At 33.6% G+C, this 21,060-nt stretch overlaps 5 protein-coding genes across 7 annotated transcripts; all 5 read right to left on the bottom strand.

The window, feature by feature from the left end:
• LOC105127496 (60S ribosomal protein L23a-like) lies at nt 1-1,669 on the bottom strand. Of its 2 annotated transcripts, none has more exons than XM_011028823.1 (4): nt 1,588-1,669; nt 1,328-1,374; nt 635-995; nt 1-275 (listed from the first exon to the last, which is right to left on the bottom strand). In XM_011028823.1, exons 2-4 carry the CDS (start codon nt 1,341-1,343, stop codon nt 191-193), a joined length of 462 nt encoding a protein of 153 aa, XP_011027125.1. In that variant the 5' UTR covers nt 1,344-1,374; nt 1,588-1,669; the 3' UTR covers nt 1-190. The 2 variants fall into 2 exon arrangements, with proteins under 2 accessions (XP_011027125.1, XP_011027126.1); XM_011028824.1 differs by having other exon boundaries at nt 1,515-1,591.
• A 1,621-nt stretch (nt 1,670-3,290) lies between these two features.
• On the bottom strand, nt 3,291-4,394 carry LOC105127490 (uncharacterized). The gene is made up of 2 exons (XM_011028815.1): nt 3,672-4,394; nt 3,291-3,551 (listed from the first exon to the last, which is right to left on the bottom strand). Exons 1-2 carry the CDS (start codon nt 4,308-4,310, stop codon nt 3,477-3,479), a joined length of 714 nt encoding a protein of 237 aa, XP_011027117.1. The 5' UTR covers nt 4,311-4,394; the 3' UTR covers nt 3,291-3,476.
• Nucleotides 4,395-6,838: 2,444 nt separating this feature from the next.
• Nucleotides 6,839-7,519, bottom strand: LOC105127491 (uncharacterized). 2 transcript variants are annotated; one of them, XM_011028817.1, is made up of 2 exons: nt 7,330-7,519; nt 6,839-7,174 (listed from the first exon to the last, which is right to left on the bottom strand). In XM_011028817.1, exons 1-2 carry the CDS (start codon nt 7,477-7,479, stop codon nt 7,049-7,051), a joined length of 276 nt encoding a protein of 91 aa, XP_011027119.1. In that variant the 5' UTR covers nt 7,480-7,519; the 3' UTR covers nt 6,839-7,048. The 2 variants fall into 2 exon arrangements, with proteins under 2 accessions (XP_011027119.1, XP_011027118.1); XM_011028816.1 differs by having other exon boundaries at nt 6,839-7,210; nt 7,330-7,514.
• Nucleotides 7,520-8,138: 619 nt separating this feature from the next.
• LOC105127492 (uncharacterized) lies at nt 8,139-11,084 on the bottom strand. Its single transcript, XM_011028818.1, has 3 exons — nt 10,345-11,084; nt 8,615-8,740; nt 8,139-8,495 (listed from the first exon to the last, which is right to left on the bottom strand). Exons 1-3 carry the CDS (start codon nt 10,855-10,857, stop codon nt 8,334-8,336), a joined length of 801 nt encoding a protein of 266 aa, XP_011027120.1. The 5' UTR covers nt 10,858-11,084; the 3' UTR covers nt 8,139-8,333.
• Nucleotides 11,085-19,873: 8,789 nt separating this feature from the next.
• LOC105127493 (uncharacterized) lies at nt 19,874-21,019 on the bottom strand. Its single transcript, XM_011028819.1, has 2 exons — nt 20,212-21,019; nt 19,874-20,078 (listed from the first exon to the last, which is right to left on the bottom strand). The coding sequence occupies exons 1-2, from the start codon at nt 20,845-20,847 to the stop codon at nt 20,004-20,006; spliced, it is 711 nt and encodes a 236-aa protein (XP_011027121.1). The 5' UTR covers nt 20,848-21,019; the 3' UTR covers nt 19,874-20,003.
• Between the last annotated feature and the right edge of the window lie 41 nt (nt 21,020-21,060).

Below are 21,060 nucleotides of genomic sequence, written 5' to 3'. Positions count from 1 at the left end.
TTCATGCAAGCATAACAAAGGTGCCAAACATAACAAAAGGTATAATAGAAAAATAGTTCTCAAAATACATTAAAGAAAAACAAACATGACATTGGAGTCCTAACAAACTGCACTGCTCCTAACAAAACTGTCAACAGTACGCTTGGTATCACTTTGCTCATCAGAACAAATAGCTACCAAAAACACAGATTTATATGATCCCAATCTTGTTTGCCACATCTAAGGCATCATAATCAGGAGTCAACCTGACGTATGCCTTCTTAGTTCCATCAGGCCTGCATTAAAATAGATATAGTTAGTGCCACTTTCAAAATCAAATTAAGCGAGATGAGATGAGATGAGCAGAGTTAAGATCCTGGCAGATCATCAATCATGAAACTTGAATTCTGTATGGAGTTGTATAAGATGATTCACCAGTCAAATTATATGGTTGAGGTGTCAGAATTACTAATTCACAAGAATGGAGTAATGTAATGTACAACTACATGTCACATTACAGGATACCAATTCTAAAACTTGCCTCTTTGAGCAGTTACAAGAGGCAAGAATATTCATCAGGATCAGACCAGCAACAGTCACCTTATCATAAATGTAAAACGTCAAAACGTCTTGGTTTCAAGTAACTAAGATTTACCTGATCAAAGTATTCACTTTCTTGGTCTGAATGTCGTACATCTTCTTAACTGCATCTTTAATTTTCTTCTTGTCTGCACGAATGTCAACAATGAACACCAGGGTATTGTTGTCTTCAATCTTTTTCATTGCAGACTCAGTAGTAAGTGGATACTTCAGAATCTGATAGTGGTCCAGCTTATTTCTAGGTGTTGCACTGATACGTGGATACTTGGGATTTCTCTCCTTCTTCAATGTCCTGGGACGGTGAAATGTAACCTTTGTCCGGATCTTCTTTGTTTTCTTGAATGTTGGCCCTGATTTCACAGCCCTGGCAGCCTTCTGGGCTTGTGCCTTTGGACCAGGCTTTCTGGATGCATCAGCTGAAATGGCATAGACAATAAGTTTCTCAATCAATACATTCCTCAACTAGAAGAGATGTAAAATAACCAAAAACTTTCCATTTACAGATTACAAAATCAGCACCTCATAGCTCAATTCCTTCATCAAACCATAAATTCACAACGAACAAACAAGCAACATGGTTTCAAAACAAAAAGGGAACAACTAGAAAACCATCAAAATTAATTAGCGAATATAAACCAAGAACAACGTAAAATCACAACAAAGACAGAGGCCACTACTATCACACAGATTAACACGTGTGAATATAAATTAAAACAGTTAGCAAAAAGAGAGTAAGAAACAAACGTACCTTTAGCCGGAGACATTGCAGCAACCACTTCACAGACACCACTAAACCTGATAATAAAAACCCAAAACCAAAACTTCAGTATCAAAAAAAGTAACCCCATAAACTGAAACATTATAAAAGAAAATACCCTTATAACAACTTGAGTTCATTTCAGGATAAAAAGCAGAGTTTTGGATTTGATAAAAACCGGCACGTAGGGTTCCATAGAGAACACCAAATAAAAGTGATGGTGGAGAGACAACAGAGATGAGATGACAGACCTTAATTGCTGCAGCTGTGAACTAGGGTTTTTCGCAAGCGGGGAGAGATGGAGAGATGGTGCCTTATATAATTTTCCATAATTACTAAGTTAACCTACTTAGTTATGGGTTGGGCTGGGCACTGATGAGAAGTGTTGTTAATGGGCTTAAATTAAGATTTTTTTAAATGGGCTTGATTTTAAACCCCATAACTAATCCATCTGGTTTCATTTTTTTTTTTAAATGAACACGCTGTTTGGAATAAATTTTGAAATTTTTTTTGTTTAACTTTTTATATTATTTTATTAATGGGCTTAAATTACGATTTTTTTATAAATGGGCTTGATTTTAAATTCAATAACTAATCCATCTGGTTTCAAATATTTTTTTTTTAACTCAATAGTCTGTTCGGAATAAAGTTTTAAAATTTATTTTATATATTTTATATTATTTTAATAATAAATATTTTTTAAAAAATAAAAATATTTTTTAATATATTTTTATATAAAAAATAATTTAAAAAATAATTATTATAATGTTTTTAAACACTATGTTATTCCCATTGAGTTTGGTATTGTTATAATTTTTATAGTTGTGATTTGAAAAATATTTTTAATTAAGATTGGTTTGGTAAAATATATATCTTATTAAAACTATGATTAAAATTAAGGTCGAATACAAAATAATTTAATGTGTTTAGTTAAGAATACTTTTAAATTTAAAATTAGAAAATAATTAAAAATATGTTAATATTGATAGTTTTTAATTGAAACACTGTAAATTTAACTACTAATATTATATCATGAAATAAATAATATTTTACATACAATTCTATTACAAACAAAATTCATCTCACAAAGATTATAGTTTTTATGGCTTTTTAAGTTTACAATAACATCAAGTAAAATATTATCAGAAATAAAATTATAATTATAATTAAATTATATAAATGTTATGTCATTATGTGATTTTTTTCTAATGTAATTATATAGTGTTATTAAATAATATTAAGTAATAATTTTTAGTTTAAATACAATGTTTAAGATATATGTTTTTAATTTTTTTACCTTACTAAATCGAACCGATTTCAATGCATTTAAATTTCCATAAACTGTTGAGACGCTTTCTACTATTATGCAAAGTGAACAACTCTCCACTCCCTTTGCAGAACAATAAAGACGAGGAAATGCAACAGAGTTAATTCACTCTACACAAAACCACCAGTACTCTGGTTATCGGAGTTAACTTGCTTGGAGGCCGTGGTGGTTTTGTTTGCACCAATAAACCTCACTTCTCGATTCATTGAACATCTGCAAACATTACAAATGGCGTTAAGACTGTCTGTCGTAGATAGGCATTTGCATGGACCAGAGGACTGTAAAGCTTCGGGTGTGGAGTCTTTGCACTGGTGCAAGGCAGCAAGAAACGCATTTTGGACACTTGGTTTGCAAGTGAGGCTTTAGAATCGAATATTTATTTAGATGTCTGTGAGTAAGTTTCGTTGGGCTCTCGTGCAGATTTCCAAGGAGGAATTTGTGCTTGAGGCAAAGCAAACAAGTTAAGATAAACATTTCTGATTTATAATAAAATTTTTGACTTCGTACAACACAAAGAAATGTAGACGAGGAGGGGAAACTATCATTCCATCGTATTCTCATTTCACAAAACTCAAAATAAAGCAACAGTGAAAGATAAATGAAAGAAGACAAAAGCAACAAAGAAAAAACAAAAGAAAACGTCAAGCATATTCAAAAGGAAGACGAATGATCATCATTGCAGTCCAAAAACAAAATCAAATTTCTCCAACTTATTTTCTAATTACATCCTCACAGACATAGTAAATTTAGAAATTGAAGAACACGCATCAACTCCTTTTTCTCTAATTCGATACTGGCTCGCCAACTCTCTCCTTAATTCAGCTTTGGAAGGAAAACAGCAGTGAGAGCATCCTTCGACAAAAGAGAAGCTTTCAACAATTCAAGACCCTGAAAGTTATAAAAGAACAGGGGACACAGAAAGGAGCATAGACGTAGTATAAACTATCGTTAGACAACAACAAAAAACTACAACGAACAATACAAGACAGAGTTCAAAACAAGCAGTACCTCATTGATCCCAAGTTCAACAACTTTCTCCTCAAGCACACCAAAATCCTTGATATCGAACTTGTTTAGCAGACCAACACCAGACACCATTGACATTGGAAAGACGGACAAATCACCTGTCACCATGTAAGTGACCAGGCCCTTCACGTAACCTCCCCGCTCACTAGTTGGCCTATCTGTGGAAGTGGAATCATTCGCGGCAGCAAACTCCACTTCTTCACTGAGATGACGGAGATTACCGTAGCCTTGTGACCTGCAATGACTACAAACAGAGTTGTGAATACCTGACACGTACCCTGGATGGCTTGAGCAATAGTAAAACTTCCGGTCTTCCGGCTTTTTAGTGTCAGGAAGCAAGAAATTTGGATTGGTGACCTGGGTTGTTATAGTTGGTTTCAAAATGGAATCCTTGTTTTGGTTAGGCTGCAGGTACGATTCATCCAGCTTTTCAAGGCTCTCGTAAAGATTTGCTATGCAGCCAGTCATGGTTGATTTTGTGAGGAGCCGAATGACGGTACCCACAGGCAGAGCAAGCAGGCTAAGGAGGAAATCTACAAAGTCTTTCCCTGCTTCAGCAAAGACGACTTTGTTGTGTTTTGAATCAATAAGAAGCTTCAAGCTCATTTTGGAGGCTGCCATTGTTAGCTACTTTGATGATCACTGACAAGTTGGTTTTGTTTTTGTTGACGACTTGAAAGCGAAGGTATTAATATATAGAGAGGAAAAGATTCGATCAGGAGGCTTCAGTGCATGGGGATTTAATGGAAGCGCCTGAAAGACTTCGAGGCCAAGCAAGCACCAAAGGAAGACTTCAATGCTAAGTATGGTGCAGGAACATGTTTTTAAATTATGGTTTCGGACACAACACTGTTGTTATGTAAATAGGCTAATTGGTTTATTTTCTTCCTTTAAATTTTTTGCTATTGCATTATTTAATTTCATTCATTTATTTTTTCAAAAAATTAATTTATTATAAAAAAAATTAATTATTCTTTACTCTTTAAGCAAGCAAATCAAGTGGTTTTTACATGTACTTTTTTCTAGTTTTTTTTAACAGAACTCGATGTTGATCTACCAAAAAAAATGATGTTGCTCACTAAAAAAAATAGTTCAGAATATACTAAATAAAAATAGGTTACAGATTATTTTTTTTGCTGACCCAACACCAATTTTGTTGACCCTGCACCAGAATTTATTGAAAATATATCTTATCCTGACTATTTTTATTTTAAAAAAATTCATATTGAGAAACAAAATTATAACATACATATTCTATTTACTTTTCATGGGTTTGCAAGGTTTTCCTGCGTACAAAATAGATGTTTTTTTACAGTAATTTTGAGAAAAGGGAAATTAAACTTGTAAAGTAGCATTGTGCATGACCCCACCATTATTACATGTTTACCAATAGTAAGGAAGGAGATGTCATAAAGGGGGGACCTTTTATTTCTAGTCCTAAAGTGTTTGTTTCTTATGGTCACATCCAACGGTGACCATTAACCTTTTTTATGGACGGTGCTGAACATGGCAGAAGCTAAGTGCGTGGCGTGCAGCTGTCATTTGTTTAGGATGGCCATTTCTTGCTCTTGAACTTTTAAGAATTATCACTCAATTTTCCTTTTCAATTATTATGCTTTATTTCATGTCACTTACATCATATTTCATCTCAATAATATCGCTTTTTTAATATAAAATACCAGCTCCTAAAAACATCTTAAGCTTTGTTATTCTTTTCATGGAACTCGAGCAAAAATCGACGGTGCTAACATAAGTTTATTAATGGGCTTAAATTACGATTTTTTTATAAATGGGCTTGATTTTAAATTCAATAACTAATCCATCTGGTTTCAAATATTTTTTTTTTAACTCAATAGTCTGTTCGGAATAAAGTTTTAAAATTTATTTTATATATTTTATATTATTTTAATAATAAATATTTTTTAAAAAATAAAAATATTTTTTAATATATTTTTATATAAAAAATAATTTAAAAAATAACTATTATAATGTTTTTAAACACTATGTTATTCCCTTTATCAAAGTACTTTTTTATTATTATTAAACCTAGAACTGGTTAATGCATTAATGAATTTGGTATTGTTATAATTTTTATAGTTATGATTTGAAAAAAATTATTTTATCAAAAATATTTTTAATAAAGATTTATTTGGTAATATATATATATATATTATTAAAACTATAATTAAAATTAAGGTCGAATATAAAATAATTTAATGTGTTTAGTTAAGAATACTTTTAAATTTAAAATTAGAAAATAATTAAAAATATGTTAATATTGATAGTTTTTAATTGAAACACTGTAAATTTAATTACTAATATTATATCATGAAATAAATAATATTTTATATACAATTCTATTACAAACAAAATTCATCTTACAAAGATTATAGTTTTTATGGCTTCTTAAGTTTGCAATAACATCAGGTAAAATATTATTAAAAATAAAATTATAATTATAATTAAATTATATAAATGCTATGTCATCATGCGATTTTCTTCTAATGTAATTATATAGTGTTATTAAATAATATTAAGTAATAATTTTTAGTTTAAATACAATGTTTAAGATATATGTTTTTAATTTTTTTACCTTACTAAATCGAACCGATTTCAATGCATTTAAATTTCCATAAACTGTTGAGACGCTTTCTACTATTATGCAAAGTGAACAACTCTCCACTCCCTTTGCAGAACAATAAAGACGAGGAAATGCAACAGAGTTAATTCACTCTACACAAAACCACCAGTACTCTGGTTATCTGAATTAACTTGCTTGGAGGCCGTGGTGGTTTTGTTTGCACCAATAAACCTCACTTCTCGATTCATTGAACATCTGCAAACATTACAAATGGCGTTAAGACTGTCTGTCTAGATAGGCATTTGCATGGACCAGAAGGATTGTAAAGCTTCGGGTGTGGAGTCTTTGCACTGGTGCAAGGCAGCAAGAAACGCATTTTGGACACTTGGTTTGCAAGTGAGGCTTTAGAATCGAATATTTATTTAGATGTCTGTGAGTAAGTTTCGTTGGGCTCTCGTGCAGATTTCCAAGGTGGAATTTGTGCTTGAGGCAAAGCAAACAAGTTAAGATAACAATTTCTGATTTATACTAAATTTTTTGACTTCGTACAACACAAAGAAATGTAGACGAGGAGGGGAAACTATCATTCCATCGTATTCTCATTTCAAAAAACTCAAAATAATGCAACAGTGGAAGATAAATGAAAGAAGACAAGCATAATAAAGCAACAAAGAAAAACAGATGAAATGGTCAGGCATATTCAAAAGGAAGATGAATGATCATCATTGCAGTCCAACAACAAAATTAAAGTTCTCCAACTTATTTTCTATTTACTTCCTCACAGACATAGTAAATTTAGAAATTGAAGAACACGCATCAACTCCTTTTTCTCTAATTTGATTATTCTGGCTCGCCATCTCTTTCCTTGATTCGGCTTTGAAAGGAAAACAGCAGTGAGAGCATCCTTCGACAAAAGAGAAGCTTTCAACAATTCAAGACCCTCAAATTTATAAAAGAACAAGGGACAAAGAAAGCAGCATAGACGTAGTATAAACTATCGTTAGAAAACAAAAAGAACTAGCATGAACAATACAAGACAGAGTTCAAAACAAGCAGTACCTCGTTGATCCCAAGTTCAACAACCTTCTCCTCAAGCACACCAAAATCCTTGACATCGAACTTGTTTAGCAGACCAACACCAGACACCATTGACATTGGAGAGACGGACAAATCACCTGTCACCATGTAATGACCAACACCAGAGTTCATCACGTTCTATATTACATGGAAATCCTTTAATCAGCAGATTGTTGCAAGTCCAGCACAAGAATCCAAATAGCAAAGCAGTGTCGATTTTCAGGAATTGGTGAGGAAGACGCGTGACGCGCGTACGGCGCGTTTGTGCGCATTCTTTAGTTCTATCTGTAGCAGGACTACAGATCATTGCTGATTGACCATGCTTGATATGTAATTTATTCATATATTGCGAAGCTCAATTCTTATTACTATTTTCCATTTCCTCAAAACATCTCGAGTTCAATCTTCTCCTCTCTCTCTCTATATATATATATATAAAAAACTAATAAATGTCTTGCATGTGCACTAAAACATCTCCAATGCCAAAGGTCAAGTACTCTGTAAATGAGTATGCACAGAATCTTGTAATAACAGGCAGGTGAGTCTGTTCCTAACCTCATCAATATTAAAATAAACAGTGCCCAACTTGTTAGGCCGTGTAAAAGGACATACTGTGCCATCTTCCATCCGCACCTATACTTCCAACAATTTGCCAATTCTCTCCAACCGAAGCTACTCAAGAATCAAGGATATCTTTTTCCAGTTTTCGTGGCTAGAAACCAAAATCTGCAGTATTGGGCTTGACTTCCACTTGCCTTTTCGGCTAATCTAAAGTCTTGACATAAGGCCCATCATTCCATCGTATTCTCATTTCAAAAAACTCAAAATAATGCAACAGTGGAAGATAAATGAAAGAAGACAAGCATAATAAAGCAACAAAGAAAAACAGATGAAATGGTCAGGCATATTCAAAAGGAAGATGAATGATCATCATTGCAGTCCAACAACAAAATTAAAGTTCTCCAACTTATTTTCTATTTACTTCCTCACAGACATAGTAAATTTAGAAATTGAAGAACACGCATCAACTCCTTTTTCTCTAATTTGATTATTCTGGCTCGCCATCTCTTTCCTTGATTCGGCTTTGAAAGGAAAACAGCAGTGAGAGCATCCTTCGACAAAAGAGAAGCTTTCAACAATTCAAGACCCTCAAATTTATAAAAGAACAAGGGACAAAGAAAGCAGCATAGACGTAGTATAAACTATCGTTAGAAAACAAAAAGAACTAGCATGAACAATACAAGACAGAGTTCAAAACAAGCAGTACCTCGTTGATCCCAAGTTCAACAACCTTCTCCTCAAGCACACCAAAATCCTTGACATCGAACTTGTTTAGCAGACCAACACCAGACACCATTGACATTGGAGAGACGGACAAATCACCTGTCACCATGTAATGACCAACACCAGAGTTCATCACGTTCTATATTACATGGAAATCCTTTAATCAGCAGATTGTTGCAAGTCCAGCACAAGAATCCAAATAGCAAAAAAGGAAATTCAGTGGCAATGTGCTGATCTTTAGTTCTATCTGTAGCAGGACTACAGATCATTGCTGATTGACCATGCTTGATATGTAATTTATTCATATATTGCGAAGCTCAATTCTTATTACTATTTTCCATTTCCTCAAAACATCTCGAGTTCAATCTTCTCCTCTCTCTCTCTATATATATATATATAAAAAACTAATAAATGTCTTGCATGTGCACTAAAACATCTCCAATGCCAAAGGTCAAGTACTCTGTAAATGAGTATGCACAGAATCTTGTAATAACAGGCAGGTGAGTCTGTTCCTAACCTCATCAATATTAAAATAAACAGTGCCCAACTTGTTAGGCCGTGTAAAAGGACATACTGTGCCATCTTCCATCCGCACCTATACTTCAACCGAAGCTACTCAAGAATCAAGGATATCTTTTTCCAGTTTTCGTGGCTAGAAACCAAAATCTGCAGTATTGGGCTTGACTTCCACTTGCCTTTTCGGCTAATCTAAAGTCTTGACATAAGGCCCACTGGAAGGCTACAGCTAGCAAGTTAGTGAAACAATGATTTCCGCATGATTAGAGTTAAATTAAGTGTTTATTCTCTTTTATCACCCTCATTTTTGTGATTGTTATTTGTGGAAAAATTGATTGCAAGGCACAATATAAAACACTGAAAGATGGAATTGTCATGCTGTAGTCGATAACCAGGGCTGTAAAGAAACAGAACTAAACAAACTCTACTTGTCAAAAATGGAAGGGATGAGAACTTAACACAATCACTAAAATACAGAAAACATCCACCCCAACAAGATGGGAATTGCTAGACAGATCCCGCTGGTCACATCAACTTCTTCTTCCTTTTTCGTGCTGCATAATTCTGGAAGTCCTGCTGCTGTTTTACATCAGAAAGAACTGTCTGACTTTGGACAAGCCTTGTTCTCTATTTTGGTGGATCACAATATCTAACCTTCTGCCTTATCCAGAAAACAGCAGTCAGAGCATCATTTGACAAAAGAGAAGCCTTCAACAATACAATAGCCTGAAATACGTAGAAGAACAAGGACCAAGAAAAAAGCAGTGTAAAAAAAAGGGCAAACGTAGTAAATTTAAAAACTGAAGATCGCACATCAACTCCTTTTTTTCTCATTTGATACTAGCGCACCATCCAAGTCCTTAATGCAGCTTTGGAAGGAAAGCAGCAGTGAGAGCATCCTTTGACAAAAAAGAAGCTTTCAACAATTCAAGACCCTGAAATGTATAAAAGAACAAGGGACAGAAAAGGCAGCATGGACATAGTATAAACTATCGTTAGATTACAACAAAAACTACCGTGTTAAAATTGAACAGTCCAAGACTGAATAACATTTAAAAAAAAACATTGTACCTCATCGATCCCAAACTCAACAACCTTCTCCTCAAGCAAAATAAAATCCTTGATTTCGATCTTCTTTAGCAGACCAACAACGGACACCATCGACACTGGAGACACTGACAAATCATCTGTCACCATGTAAATGACCAGGCCCTTCACGTAACCTCCGGCCTGATCACTAGCTGGTGTATCTGTGGAGGCGGAGACATTCGTACGCACGAACTTTACTTCTTGATTCATATAACGAGTACCATAGTCTTGTGACCTGCAATGACTACAAACAGAGTTGTGAATATCTGACACGTACCCTGGATGGCTTGAGCAATAGTATAACTTCCGGTCTTCAGGCTTTTTAGTGTCAGGAAGCAAGAAATTTGGATTGGTGACCTGGGTTGTTATAGTTGGTTTCAAAATGGAATCCTTGTTCTGGTTAGGCTGCAGGTACGATTCATCCAGCTTTTCAAGGCTCTCGTAAAGATTTGCTATGCAGCCAGTCATGGTTGATTTTGTGAGGAGCCGAATGACGGAACCCACAGGCAAAGCAAGCAGGCTAAGTAGGAAATCCACAAAGTCTTTCCCTGCTTCAGCAAAGACGACTTTGTTGTGTTTTGAATCAATAAGAAGCTTCAAGCTCATTTTGGAGGATGACATTGTTAGCTACTTTGATGATCACTGGTTTTGTTTTTGTTGGCGACTTGAAAGCAAAGGTTTCAATATGTAGCGAGGAAAAGACTCTATCAGGAGGCTTAAGTGCTAGAGGATTTTATGGAAGCACCTGGAAGGTTTCTAGGCTAAGCATGCACCAAAAGAAGACTTCGATGCTAAGTTGTAAGGTATGGTGAGACGAAGCCCACTACATGGTCAAAAATACTCTAACACAGTTAAAAAACAATCATGAAAATAACAAAATATAAAAAATAAAATCTTCACAAATTACAAGGATAAGATAAGAATGAAAAAAATACCATAAAGATAACTCTACTGATATTATTAAAAAAGTTTCCAACCATACAATTTTAACAAAATAAAAAAAAAATCGCTAATCTTTCAAAAAAGATACTAACCATCCAAAAATAAGCAAGCTCATCTATTTTTTGTATACTTCGTGTGATCCATTTAATTTATTTTTATTAATTTTATTTGATTAAATAAATTTATTTTGTTAAGCTTTTTTTGATGAAAGTAGTGGTGTTATTATTAAAATTTTGATATACTTAAAAATTTTTATTGTAAATTGTATTGGATATTTAACAATTTAAAAAGAGTGGTGTATCACTTATAATTTACAACTTTTTAAATTGTGTTACTTTTTTAAATAATTTTTGAATTTTGAAGACAACAAATGGAGTCAGCATCATGCTGGCAACACCTTTCTGCACCCAAAGTTTGCTGAAATTATGGCTAGGATTGTGGCATAAAATGGAAAGTTAACATATAAAATTAAAATAAATGATGAAATTAAAAAATTGAGGTAAAATAGTATATTCTTGAATATCACGGTTTCAAACCGTGATATTAATTTATTCTTCATGAGAGATATATAATTATATTATGAAATGACAAATAATTGCTTAATTGTTCTTCCCACTAATTTCTTGATTTCAGCAGCGAAAGTTATTTTTTGTTTGTGTACTCTCAGGGTAGAAAAGGAAGTGTATAATTTAATATAAAAACATACACAGTGCAAAATTAATTATTTAAACTCTTTTTTAATCATTGAAAAATTACTATGAAAAAAATAAAGTCTCTAAAATAAAATTAATAGATATTGTGGCCGGAAACCACAACATTAATTAAAATTATATGGCAATTCTAGTCATGATACTAATTAAATGTAATGGTTGGAAACCACTCGTCAAAAAAAATATGACATTTCAAAAAAATATGAGATTTAAAAATATATTATTTTATCAAACTTGTTAAATTTTTGTATTATTTCATAATTTATTTTATTTATGTGTTGTCACGACCCGAATCCCGGATCCATGACCGATATATAGGCAAGGTTTCCCTCCAAGATTTCATACCTATGTGAACCCAAATTTACATATAAATTTACCCTAACTCAATCAGAGTGCAACGCAGCATTAATAACAAAATCAACTTCATAATATAATTGAATTGTCTTAATACAAGAGTTAATATAATTTCATAGTTTTTGAGCACTAATTAGATATAAAAGAAAATGTACGAATTACAACAAAAAAAACAGAATAGTTTTGAAGCACTAATTAGGCATAAAAGAAAATGTACGAATTACAAAAAAAAAAATAGGTTCTGAAGGTCCAACAAAAATGATCTGCTATCAAACTATAAGCCTGAAAATGATAAATAATAAGAGGCTGAGTTCAACAACTCAGTGAGTAGATAACATTTAATATATACACAAGAGATAATACAACAATGAGAAATATATATACAAGAATGGATTTAGGTTTTTATAAAAAGGTTTCTCAAATAGGCCATAATAAGAATATCATATGGTAAAATTCATTAGAAAATCAAAATGCAATGAGCATGAGGCTCCGTACTGTGGGATGATCAGTCCACACAGGTTGGTGACTCCCCCGACCAACTAGGGTTCAGATACGATGTGCACAAAGACTAACATTACACTGCTAGCATGAGTATTCTGACTGACATACTACAGGGTCACAATCATACTTAAACAGACATATTAATATCTCAAGGCCCAACTCATGATATCAATCAAATGAGGAGCTATCAATTCAGAAGTCAACCTAAAATACATACTGGTTCATATCAAGAATTCGGATTCAACAAATAATCATGCTTATCATAACAAGGATAATAATCACCATATATATTATCAAGAAACATGATCCAATTCATATTAACAAATCAAATATTTATAATATTGCTCATGCATATGGACAATTATCCACTTACCTGACTCGAAATAAAACAAAAATCAAAAGCAGACACCGAAGAAAATCCTACTGACATCTTGTTAGTAGAATATCAGGATTATCTGAATACAAAGGAGACATATTCAAGAATAACTCAAAAGAATATATAACCTATTTTATACATTTATTTAAGATTTATTCTATAACCCTATATGTTTTTGAATTAACTAGTTATATTCCAAAAAATCCAAAAATTAACGATTTTCTCAAAATCTAATCCATAATAAAACAAATAATAAAATCGGTAATACTTTACTAACTAACCCTCAATTATTCATCAAACTCATTTGCAAAAGCTAACATTCCAGATAGGGACTAATCTGTAATTTATCATATTTTTAAGGGTCAAATTGTAACTTTATCCATTTGAAAGACTAAACTAAAATTATCATAAATTCATGAGTATACTGAAATTCTGACCATAATCAATCCTCATTTCTGTCTAGATCATCTCATTATACTCCAGGGACCATTCTAGAATTTTTATCAAATTTTTAGGGTTAAATGGTAATTTTTGTCAAATTGAAGGACCAAATTGAAAGTGTTAAAATTTTCTAACTATACAGGAATTCTGCCCATAATTTATCTTTTATTCTGTTCAGAATCTCGTAATAGGCTCCAGGTACCAATCTACAAATTTTTCAAAGTTTGGGGACTAAACTGTAATTTTCGAAAATTGAGGGACCAAATTGAATTTTTGTTATCTTCAACCTCAAACCTAGAATTTTCATAGATTACCTACTGTTATCCCCTGATTTCTAACACAAATTCACCATTCAAACAAAACCATAACTTAAAATCATCATTTTTATCTATAATTTCTCAAATTCAAGTTAACAATTCATTACCTACAACAATCAACCCATAACATTCAACTTAATTCATCAATTAATCCAAAACTGAAATTTTCAGAACCCTAACATTTATCAAAACAAAAATTAAAACTTAATTAATACATATTTATACAAAATCTTACCTTTAAACTTATTTCTTCCAACTCTTTTCTATTTTCCTTTTAATTTTTTTTTTCTTTTTCGTTCTTCCTTCTCTCTCTCTTGCTGATTCTCTCTCAAATTTTAGATCATTTCTTTTGTTTTTTTTTATTTTTTATTTATATTTATCAAGTTTTGTTGAATTATTATACTACCCCTCATTTATTTATATCTATATTTTAAACTATTAAAAACTTTATTATATTTTACTACTTATTTATTCAAAACATCGTATGTGTACTGATTTCCCAATTTATCCAGGATGGTGGCACAACGACTGGACCAAGGGAGCTGGAATGCATTTTTTTTTAGCAGCCCTTTTTGGCTATAAAAAGAGCCTACTTGAGAGCGCCCATCAGCATTCAGCAGTACAATGAGCACAAAAAATAGAGTGGAGAGCAAAAGAGAGGAAGCTGCTTTTGTGGCAGTTGCGAGAGCTGTACCTCGAGTGATAGAGAGAGAGGTGAGGCAATTACGGGGTTTTTGTTTTTTAGTATAATATAATAATAATAATAATTTTTAGAAATATGTTAAGATAATATATATTTTTTATGTTATATAAATTATTTTCTTATATCAATAAATAAAAACGAGCAATATATATATATACATAAAAATTTAAAACAATTGTTTTTTAATATAAAATACCATTTGAAAAACGGAGCTCCACAAAACATCTTAAGCTTTGTTATTCTTTTTGTGGAACTCGGGCAGAAATTTACGGTCCTAACATAAGTTTATGAGAAAAGAAAAAGGATACTATTCATTCCATGGCATTCTCATCTCATAAAATTCAAAATAAAACAACAGTGAAAGATAAATGAAAGAAGAAAAGCATAATGAAGCAATAAAGTAGGGGTGTTAATTTTTGATTCGGTTTAATTTTTATTAAAAGAAATAACCAAAGTGAAAAAAAATTGAAAAAAAAACATGAAATCAAATCAAAACAAGATCAAACCGACCGATTTCGGTTCGGTTTTTTAGGGGAAAACCGGTTCAAACCAGTTTGGCTTGGTTTTAGCTCGGTTTGACTCGGTTTTTTGGTTTGGGTTCGGTTCGGTTTTTTGGTTTTTTAGTTATAAAACTGAAACCAAACCGACCAGGTTTTTTAAAATTTTAATCGGTTTAATTAGTTTTTTCTTTCCGTTCAGTTTTTTTTAATTATTTTTTTTAATTTTCTCAATTTAATTAATTTTTTGGTTTTTTTTTACCCCTGCAACAAGAGAAAAACAAAAGAAAAGGTCAGGCAGATTCAAAAGGAAGGCCAATGATCATCATTGCAGTCCAAAAACAAAATTAAAGTTCTCCAACTTATTTTCTAATTACATCCTCACAGACGTGGTAAATTTAGAAATTGAAGAACACGCATCAACTCCTTTTTCTCTAATTTGATTATACTGGCTCGCCATCTCTTTCCTTGATTCAGCTTTGGAAGGAAAACAGCAGTAAGAGCATCCTTCAACAGAAGAGAAGCTTTCAACAATTCAAGAGCCTGAAATTTATAAAAGAACAAAGGACAAAAAAAAGCAACGAACAATAAAAGACAAAGTTCAAAACAAGTTGTACCTCATTGATCCAAGTTCAACAACTTTCTTCTCAGGCACATCAAAATTCTTTGACATCAAACTTGTTTAGCTGACTAACACCAAATACCATCATTTTTTTTTTACAGAGAGAAGAAAATCAAAACCAAGAAAAAAAAATACAAGAGCCAAACTCTCTTTGCATATGTGTATATAAAATAATTTTTCTTAAAAAAAAATAACAAGAATGAGAAAACTATTGATTAAAAAAACCACTTATGATGGCTTTGAAACACTCAAAAGGGATAAAACACACTATTTTATTTTAAGGACAACAAGCTTACAACATAAACAAAAGTTTACAATACATATCTTTTTTTTCTCTTTTTTTTTTTTTCTCTCAAATCTCTTCACACATTATAATATCAATTCAGCTAGTTATTTATATACAAATTCAAAATAAAAAAATTCAACCTTCAATTATAAAGGTGGTTGTTGCCGACAATGTAAAAACGGTTGACGGCTGATGATTAGCAGCTGGATATTTGGGGGGTAATAACTAATAATTGTCTTTCTTGATTTTTTAAATTAAGTTTACTTTAACAAATCTCTATCTTAAACTCAATTAAAAAATGTTATTCCAAGCATAAATTTTAATTTAATAAATACTTCTCTTGTCAGGGAATGAGAAAACATCCGTGTGAACATCCAATAACTACACCAAAACTCTGAGCCATATATCAGCAATCTTATATAGAAAGTGGCAGCTTTCATGAACAGCTTTGCATTTTCTGTATAGTCCGGACAGGCCCTGGATGGGCAGCGGCAGTAGATTACGAAGCAATTTAAAAGCATTTTTCAAATTGACATTTTCGTCACGTTCTATATTACTTGGAAAAAGTTTAATCCTTTAATCAGCAGATTGTTGCAAGTCTAGCAGAAGAATCCAAGTAGCAAAATAGGAATTCATTGGTAATGTGCTGATCTTTAGCTCTATCTGAAGCAGGACTACAGATCATTGCTGATTGACCACGCTTGATATGTAATTTATTCATATATTGCGAAGCTCGATCTCTCAACTAATAATGGTCTTGCCAATGAACTATAGCAAAATTGTTATTACTATTTTTCATTTCCTCAAAACACCTCGAGTTCAATCATCTCCTTTATATATATATATATAAAAACTAATAAATGTCTTGCATGGGAACTAAAACATCTCCAATGCCAAAGGTCAAGTAATCTGTAAATGAGTATGAACAGAATCTCGTAATAACAGGCAGGTGAGTCTGTTCCTAACCTCATCAATATTAAAATAAACAGTATCCAATTTGTTAGGCCTTGTAAAAGGACATACTGTGCCATCTTCCATCAGCACCTATTCTTCGAACAATTTGCCAATTCTTATCAACCGAAGCTACTCAAGGATCAAGGATATCTTTTTTCCAGTTTTTGTGGCTAGAAACCAAAATCTGCAGTATTGGGCTTGACTCCCACATGCCTTTTCGGCTAATCTATAGTCCTGGCATAAGCCCATCTGGAAGGCTACAGCTAGCGCGCAAGTTAGTGAAACCATAATTTCCACATGAATAGAGTTGGATTAAGTTTTTATTATCTTTTATCACCCTCATTTTTGTGATTACTATTTGTGGAAAAATTGATTTCAAGGCACAATATTAAACACTGAAAGATAGAATTGTCATGCTGTAGTCGACAACCAGGGCTGTAAAGAAACAGAACCAAACAAACTCTTCTTATCAAGAATGGAAAGGATGAGAACCTAACACAATCACTAACAGAGAGAAGATGTGAATTGCAAGAGAGATCCCGCTAGTCACATCAACTCTTTTTTTTTGTGCTGCATAATTCCGGAAGTCCTGCTGCTGTTTTACATCAGTAAGAACTTAACTATCTGACCTGGACAAGCCTTGTTCTCTATTTGGGTGGATCACAATATCTAACCTTCTGCTTTATCCAGAAAACAGCAGTCAGAGCCTCACCTGACGAAAGAGAAGCCTTCAACAATACAATAGCCTGAAATACATAAAAGAACTAGGACCAAGGAAAGCCGCATAGTATAAACTATTGTTAAACAATAATTAATGCTACTAGTTTAAAACGAACAATAAAATGCAGGGTTGAAAAGTCATTACCTCATTGATCCAAAATCTAACAACCTTCTTCTCACGCACACTAAAATCCTTGATTTCGATCTTGTTTAGCAGACCAGCAACGGACTCCATTGACATTGGAGACACTGACAAATCACCTGTCACCATGTAAGTGACCAGGCCCTTCACGTAACCTCCGGCCTGATCACTAGTTGGTGTATCTGTGGAGGCGGAACCATTCGTCCCAACAAAGTTCACTTCTTGACTCAGATAACGAGTAGCATAGCCTTGTGATCTGCAATGACTACAAACAGAGTTTTGAATATCTGAGACGTACCGTGGATGGCTTGTGCAATAGTATAACTTCCAGTTTTCAGGCTTTTTAGTTTCAGGAAGCGAGAAATCTGGACTGGTGACCTGGGTTCTTATAATTGGTTTTAAAATGAAATTCTTGTTTTGGTTAGGCTGCAGGTAAGATTCATCCAGCTTTTCAAGGCTCCCATCCTACGCAGCCAATCATGGTTGATTTTGTGAGGAGCTGAATGACAGTACCCAAAGGCAAAGCAAGCAGGTTAAGGAGGAGATCTACGAAGTCTTTCCCTGCCTCAGCAAAGACTGCTTTGTTGTGTTTTGAATCAATAAGAAACTTCTGGCTCATTTTAGAGCTGGGTGTGTATACGCATGCTGCTTGCCAGATTGAGACTAATTCAAGGGGAAGATGAAATACGGTCGAAGGGAAGGTTTGCTTCACGCTTGCCATTTAATTGTTTTATAGTGGATGAGAGCTCAATGAAACTTACCTTGAACGTTCTTTTATGTTTTGTGTGTTGCTGTTATGATAAACTAAACATCCTTGCTTATTAGTCTAAGATAATACAACATCTTTTCACGACAACGTTTTGCTTTGCTTGCATCAATAAGAAGCTTCAAGCTCATTTTGGAGGGTGCCATGGCTACCAAATTGGCTTTAAATTTATTGACCACCAGAATGCAATGTTATCAGTAATGTATATATAGAGGAAATGATTCTATCAGGAGGCTTTCACTGCACGGGGATGAGAAATAGTTTATGAGAAGGTCGAATCCATGCAAGAAAGTTCTGGATTTCCCATGATAGACATTTTAGTTCATCCATGCAAGCCGTTGTTCGATTCCCCACGAACAGCTATTAGTTAATTAAGTTCTATAGTATTTGACTAACTGCGATGAACGATACTGGTAAAATAAAATTATGATACTGACTAAATTTGGAAATATGAAATGATAATAAAGTCTAAGCCACTAAGCTTGGGTTTGGAAATTGTGGGCATCTGTTTTCCACGAAGAGTATAGTTTTTACTTCCATTTATTTCGTAGAAAAAGTTATCAAGTTCTTCCACTTATTTTCATCCTTGAAGTTTTCCGCATTCTACAGCAAAATTCATTAAAATTAGCAGATTACGAAGCAATTTAAAAGCACCTTTGAAATTGACATTTTCAGCAAGTTCTACTTTACATGGAAAAAGTTTTCAATGCTCCCATTCATATTTCCAATGCAGCCATTCGAGGTAGAATTTCTCAGGAGGCAAAGCAAGTAAGAAGGATATCCACGAATTCTTTGATGCTTCGGTGATCCATACTCCTCTTGACAAATATATTACGTACCACTAGCTTGTGGAGCTGTCTATATATACAGCATGATACTTTTGTGAGGAGCCTAATGCAAGGGGAAGATGAAATATGATTGAAGGGAGGTTAGCTTCATGCTTGTCATTAATTGCACAGTGATGATTGTTCTGATTCTTTTGGTCATTGAAACTATAGGTCGATGTGACAGTCAAGCTCTTCTCTGGCAAGAAGACAAAGAAGGGACAAACGGCAGAACAAAACAATATCGAATTAAGCATAAATGGGGCATTTTCTACCTCGAGAACCAGCATCTACTCTTTGATTTCTGGTGCTAAGACCGAACGATAGAAAAGATTTGTCCTCAATCCCGTGCGATGTTTTTTTTTCGTGTTCTAGCATCTCATAAAGATGTCTTGAATCTGCTTTTGCGACAAATTTTGGAATCGTCAATTGCTTTTGATACAAGGCATTCGTTAATTATGCAACACATAAAAATCACTAAATTTGTGGAAAAACATAAAGATCAAAACAATTAGCAGTGTAAAAAAAAAGAAAACATAGTAAATTTAAAAACTGAAGATCGCACATCAACTCCTTTTTGTCTAATTTGATACTAGCGCACCATCCCAGTCCTTAATGCAGCTTTGGAAGGAAAACAGCAGTGAGAGCATCCTTTGACAAAAAAGAAGCTTTCAACAATTCAAGACCCTGAAATGTATAAAAGAACAAGGCACAAATAAAGCAGCATAGACGTGGTATAAACTATCGTTATACAACAACAAAAACTACCGTGTTAAAATTGAACAATCCACGACAGAATAAAATTAAAAAAACACTGTACCTCATCGATCCCAAAGTCAACAACCCTCTCCTCAAGCACACTAAAATCCTTGATTTCGATCTTGTTTAGCAGACCAACAACGGACACCATTGACATTGGAGACACTGACAAATCACCGGTCACCATGTAAGTGACCAGGCCCTTCACGTAACCTCCGGCCTGATCACTAGCTGGTGTATCTGTGGAGGCGGAGACATTCGTACGCACGAACTTTACTTCTTGATTCATATAACTAGTACCATAGTGTGAGCTGCAATGACTACAAACAGAGTTGTGAATATCTGACACGTACCCTGGATGGTTTGAGCAATAGTATAACTTCCGGTCTTCAGGCTGTTTAGTGTCAGGAAGCAAGAAATTTGGATTGGTGACCTGGGTTGTTATAGGTGGGTTCAAAATGGAATCCTTGTTCTGGTTAGGCTGCATGTACGATTCATCCAGCTTTTCAAGGCTATTGTAAAGATTTGCTATGCAGCCAATCATGGTTGAGTTTGTGAGGAGCCGAATGACGGTACCCAGAGGCAAAGCAAGCAGGCTAAGGAGGAAATCTACGAAGTCTTTCCCTGCTTCAGCAAAGACGACTCTGCTGTGTTTTGAATCAATAAGAAGCTTCAAGCTCATTTTGGAGGCTGCCATTGTTAGCTACTTTGATGATCACTGACAAGTTGGTTTTGTTTTTGTTGACGACTTGAAAGCGAAGGTATTAATATATAGAGAGGAAAAGATTCGATCAGGAGGCTTCAGTGCATGGGGATTTAATGGAAGCGCCTGAAAGACTTCGAGGCCAAGCAAGCACCAAAGGAAGATCACTTCAATGCTAAGTATGGTGCAGGAACATGTTTTTAAATT

This window comes from Populus euphratica, unplaced genomic scaffold, assembly GCF_000495115.2.
Source record: "Populus euphratica unplaced genomic scaffold, PopEup_1.0 scaffold13.1, whole genome shotgun sequence".
In the NCBI taxonomy this organism is placed as follows: domain Eukaryota; kingdom Viridiplantae; phylum Streptophyta; class Magnoliopsida; order Malpighiales; family Salicaceae; genus Populus; species Populus euphratica.
Note: the sequence above shows the minus strand (reverse complement) of the source record. Positions and strands in the feature narration are given on the sequence as shown.

Bases quoted from the DNA above. Each gene is read 5' to 3' on its own strand.
- LOC105127496 (XM_011028823.1), bottom strand. The intron at 276-634 runs GTAAATCTTAGT...ATTTTAATGCAG, and splicing joins AAAGTGAATACTTTGATCAG to GCCTGATGGAACTAAGAAGG.
- LOC105127490 (XM_011028815.1), bottom strand. From the start codon at position 4,310: ATGGCAGCCTCCAAAATGAGCTTGAAGCTTCTTATTGATTCAAAACAC. The intron at 3,552-3,671 runs GTACTGCTTGTT...TATAACTTTCAG, and splicing joins TTGAACTTGGGATCAATGAG to GGTCTTGAATTGTTGAAAGC.
- LOC105127491 (XM_011028816.1), bottom strand. From the start codon at position 7,479: ATGAACTCTGGTGTTGGTCATTACATGGTGACAGGTGATTTGTCCGTC. The intron at 7,211-7,329 runs GTACTGCTTGTT...TATAAATTTGAG, and splicing joins TTGAACTTGGGATCAACGAG to GGTCTTGAATTGTTGAAAGC.
- LOC105127492 (XM_011028818.1), bottom strand. From the start codon at position 10,857: ATGTCATCCTCCAAAATGAGCTTGAAGCTTCTTATTGATTCAAAACAC. The intron at 8,741-10,344 runs ATGGTGACAGAT...GTTGGTCATTAC, and splicing joins TGAAGGGCCTGGTCATTTAC to ATGGTGACAGGTGATTTGTC. The intron at 8,496-8,614 runs GTACTGCTTGTT...TATAAATTTGAG, and splicing joins TTGAACTTGGGATCAACGAG to GGTCTTGAATTGTTGAAAGC.
- LOC105127493 (XM_011028819.1), bottom strand. From the start codon at position 20,847: ATGGCAGCCTCCAAAATGAGCTTGAAGCTTCTTATTGATTCAAAACAC. The intron at 20,079-20,211 runs GTACAGTGTTTT...TATACATTTCAG, and splicing joins TTGACTTTGGGATCGATGAG to GGTCTTGAATTGTTGAAAGC.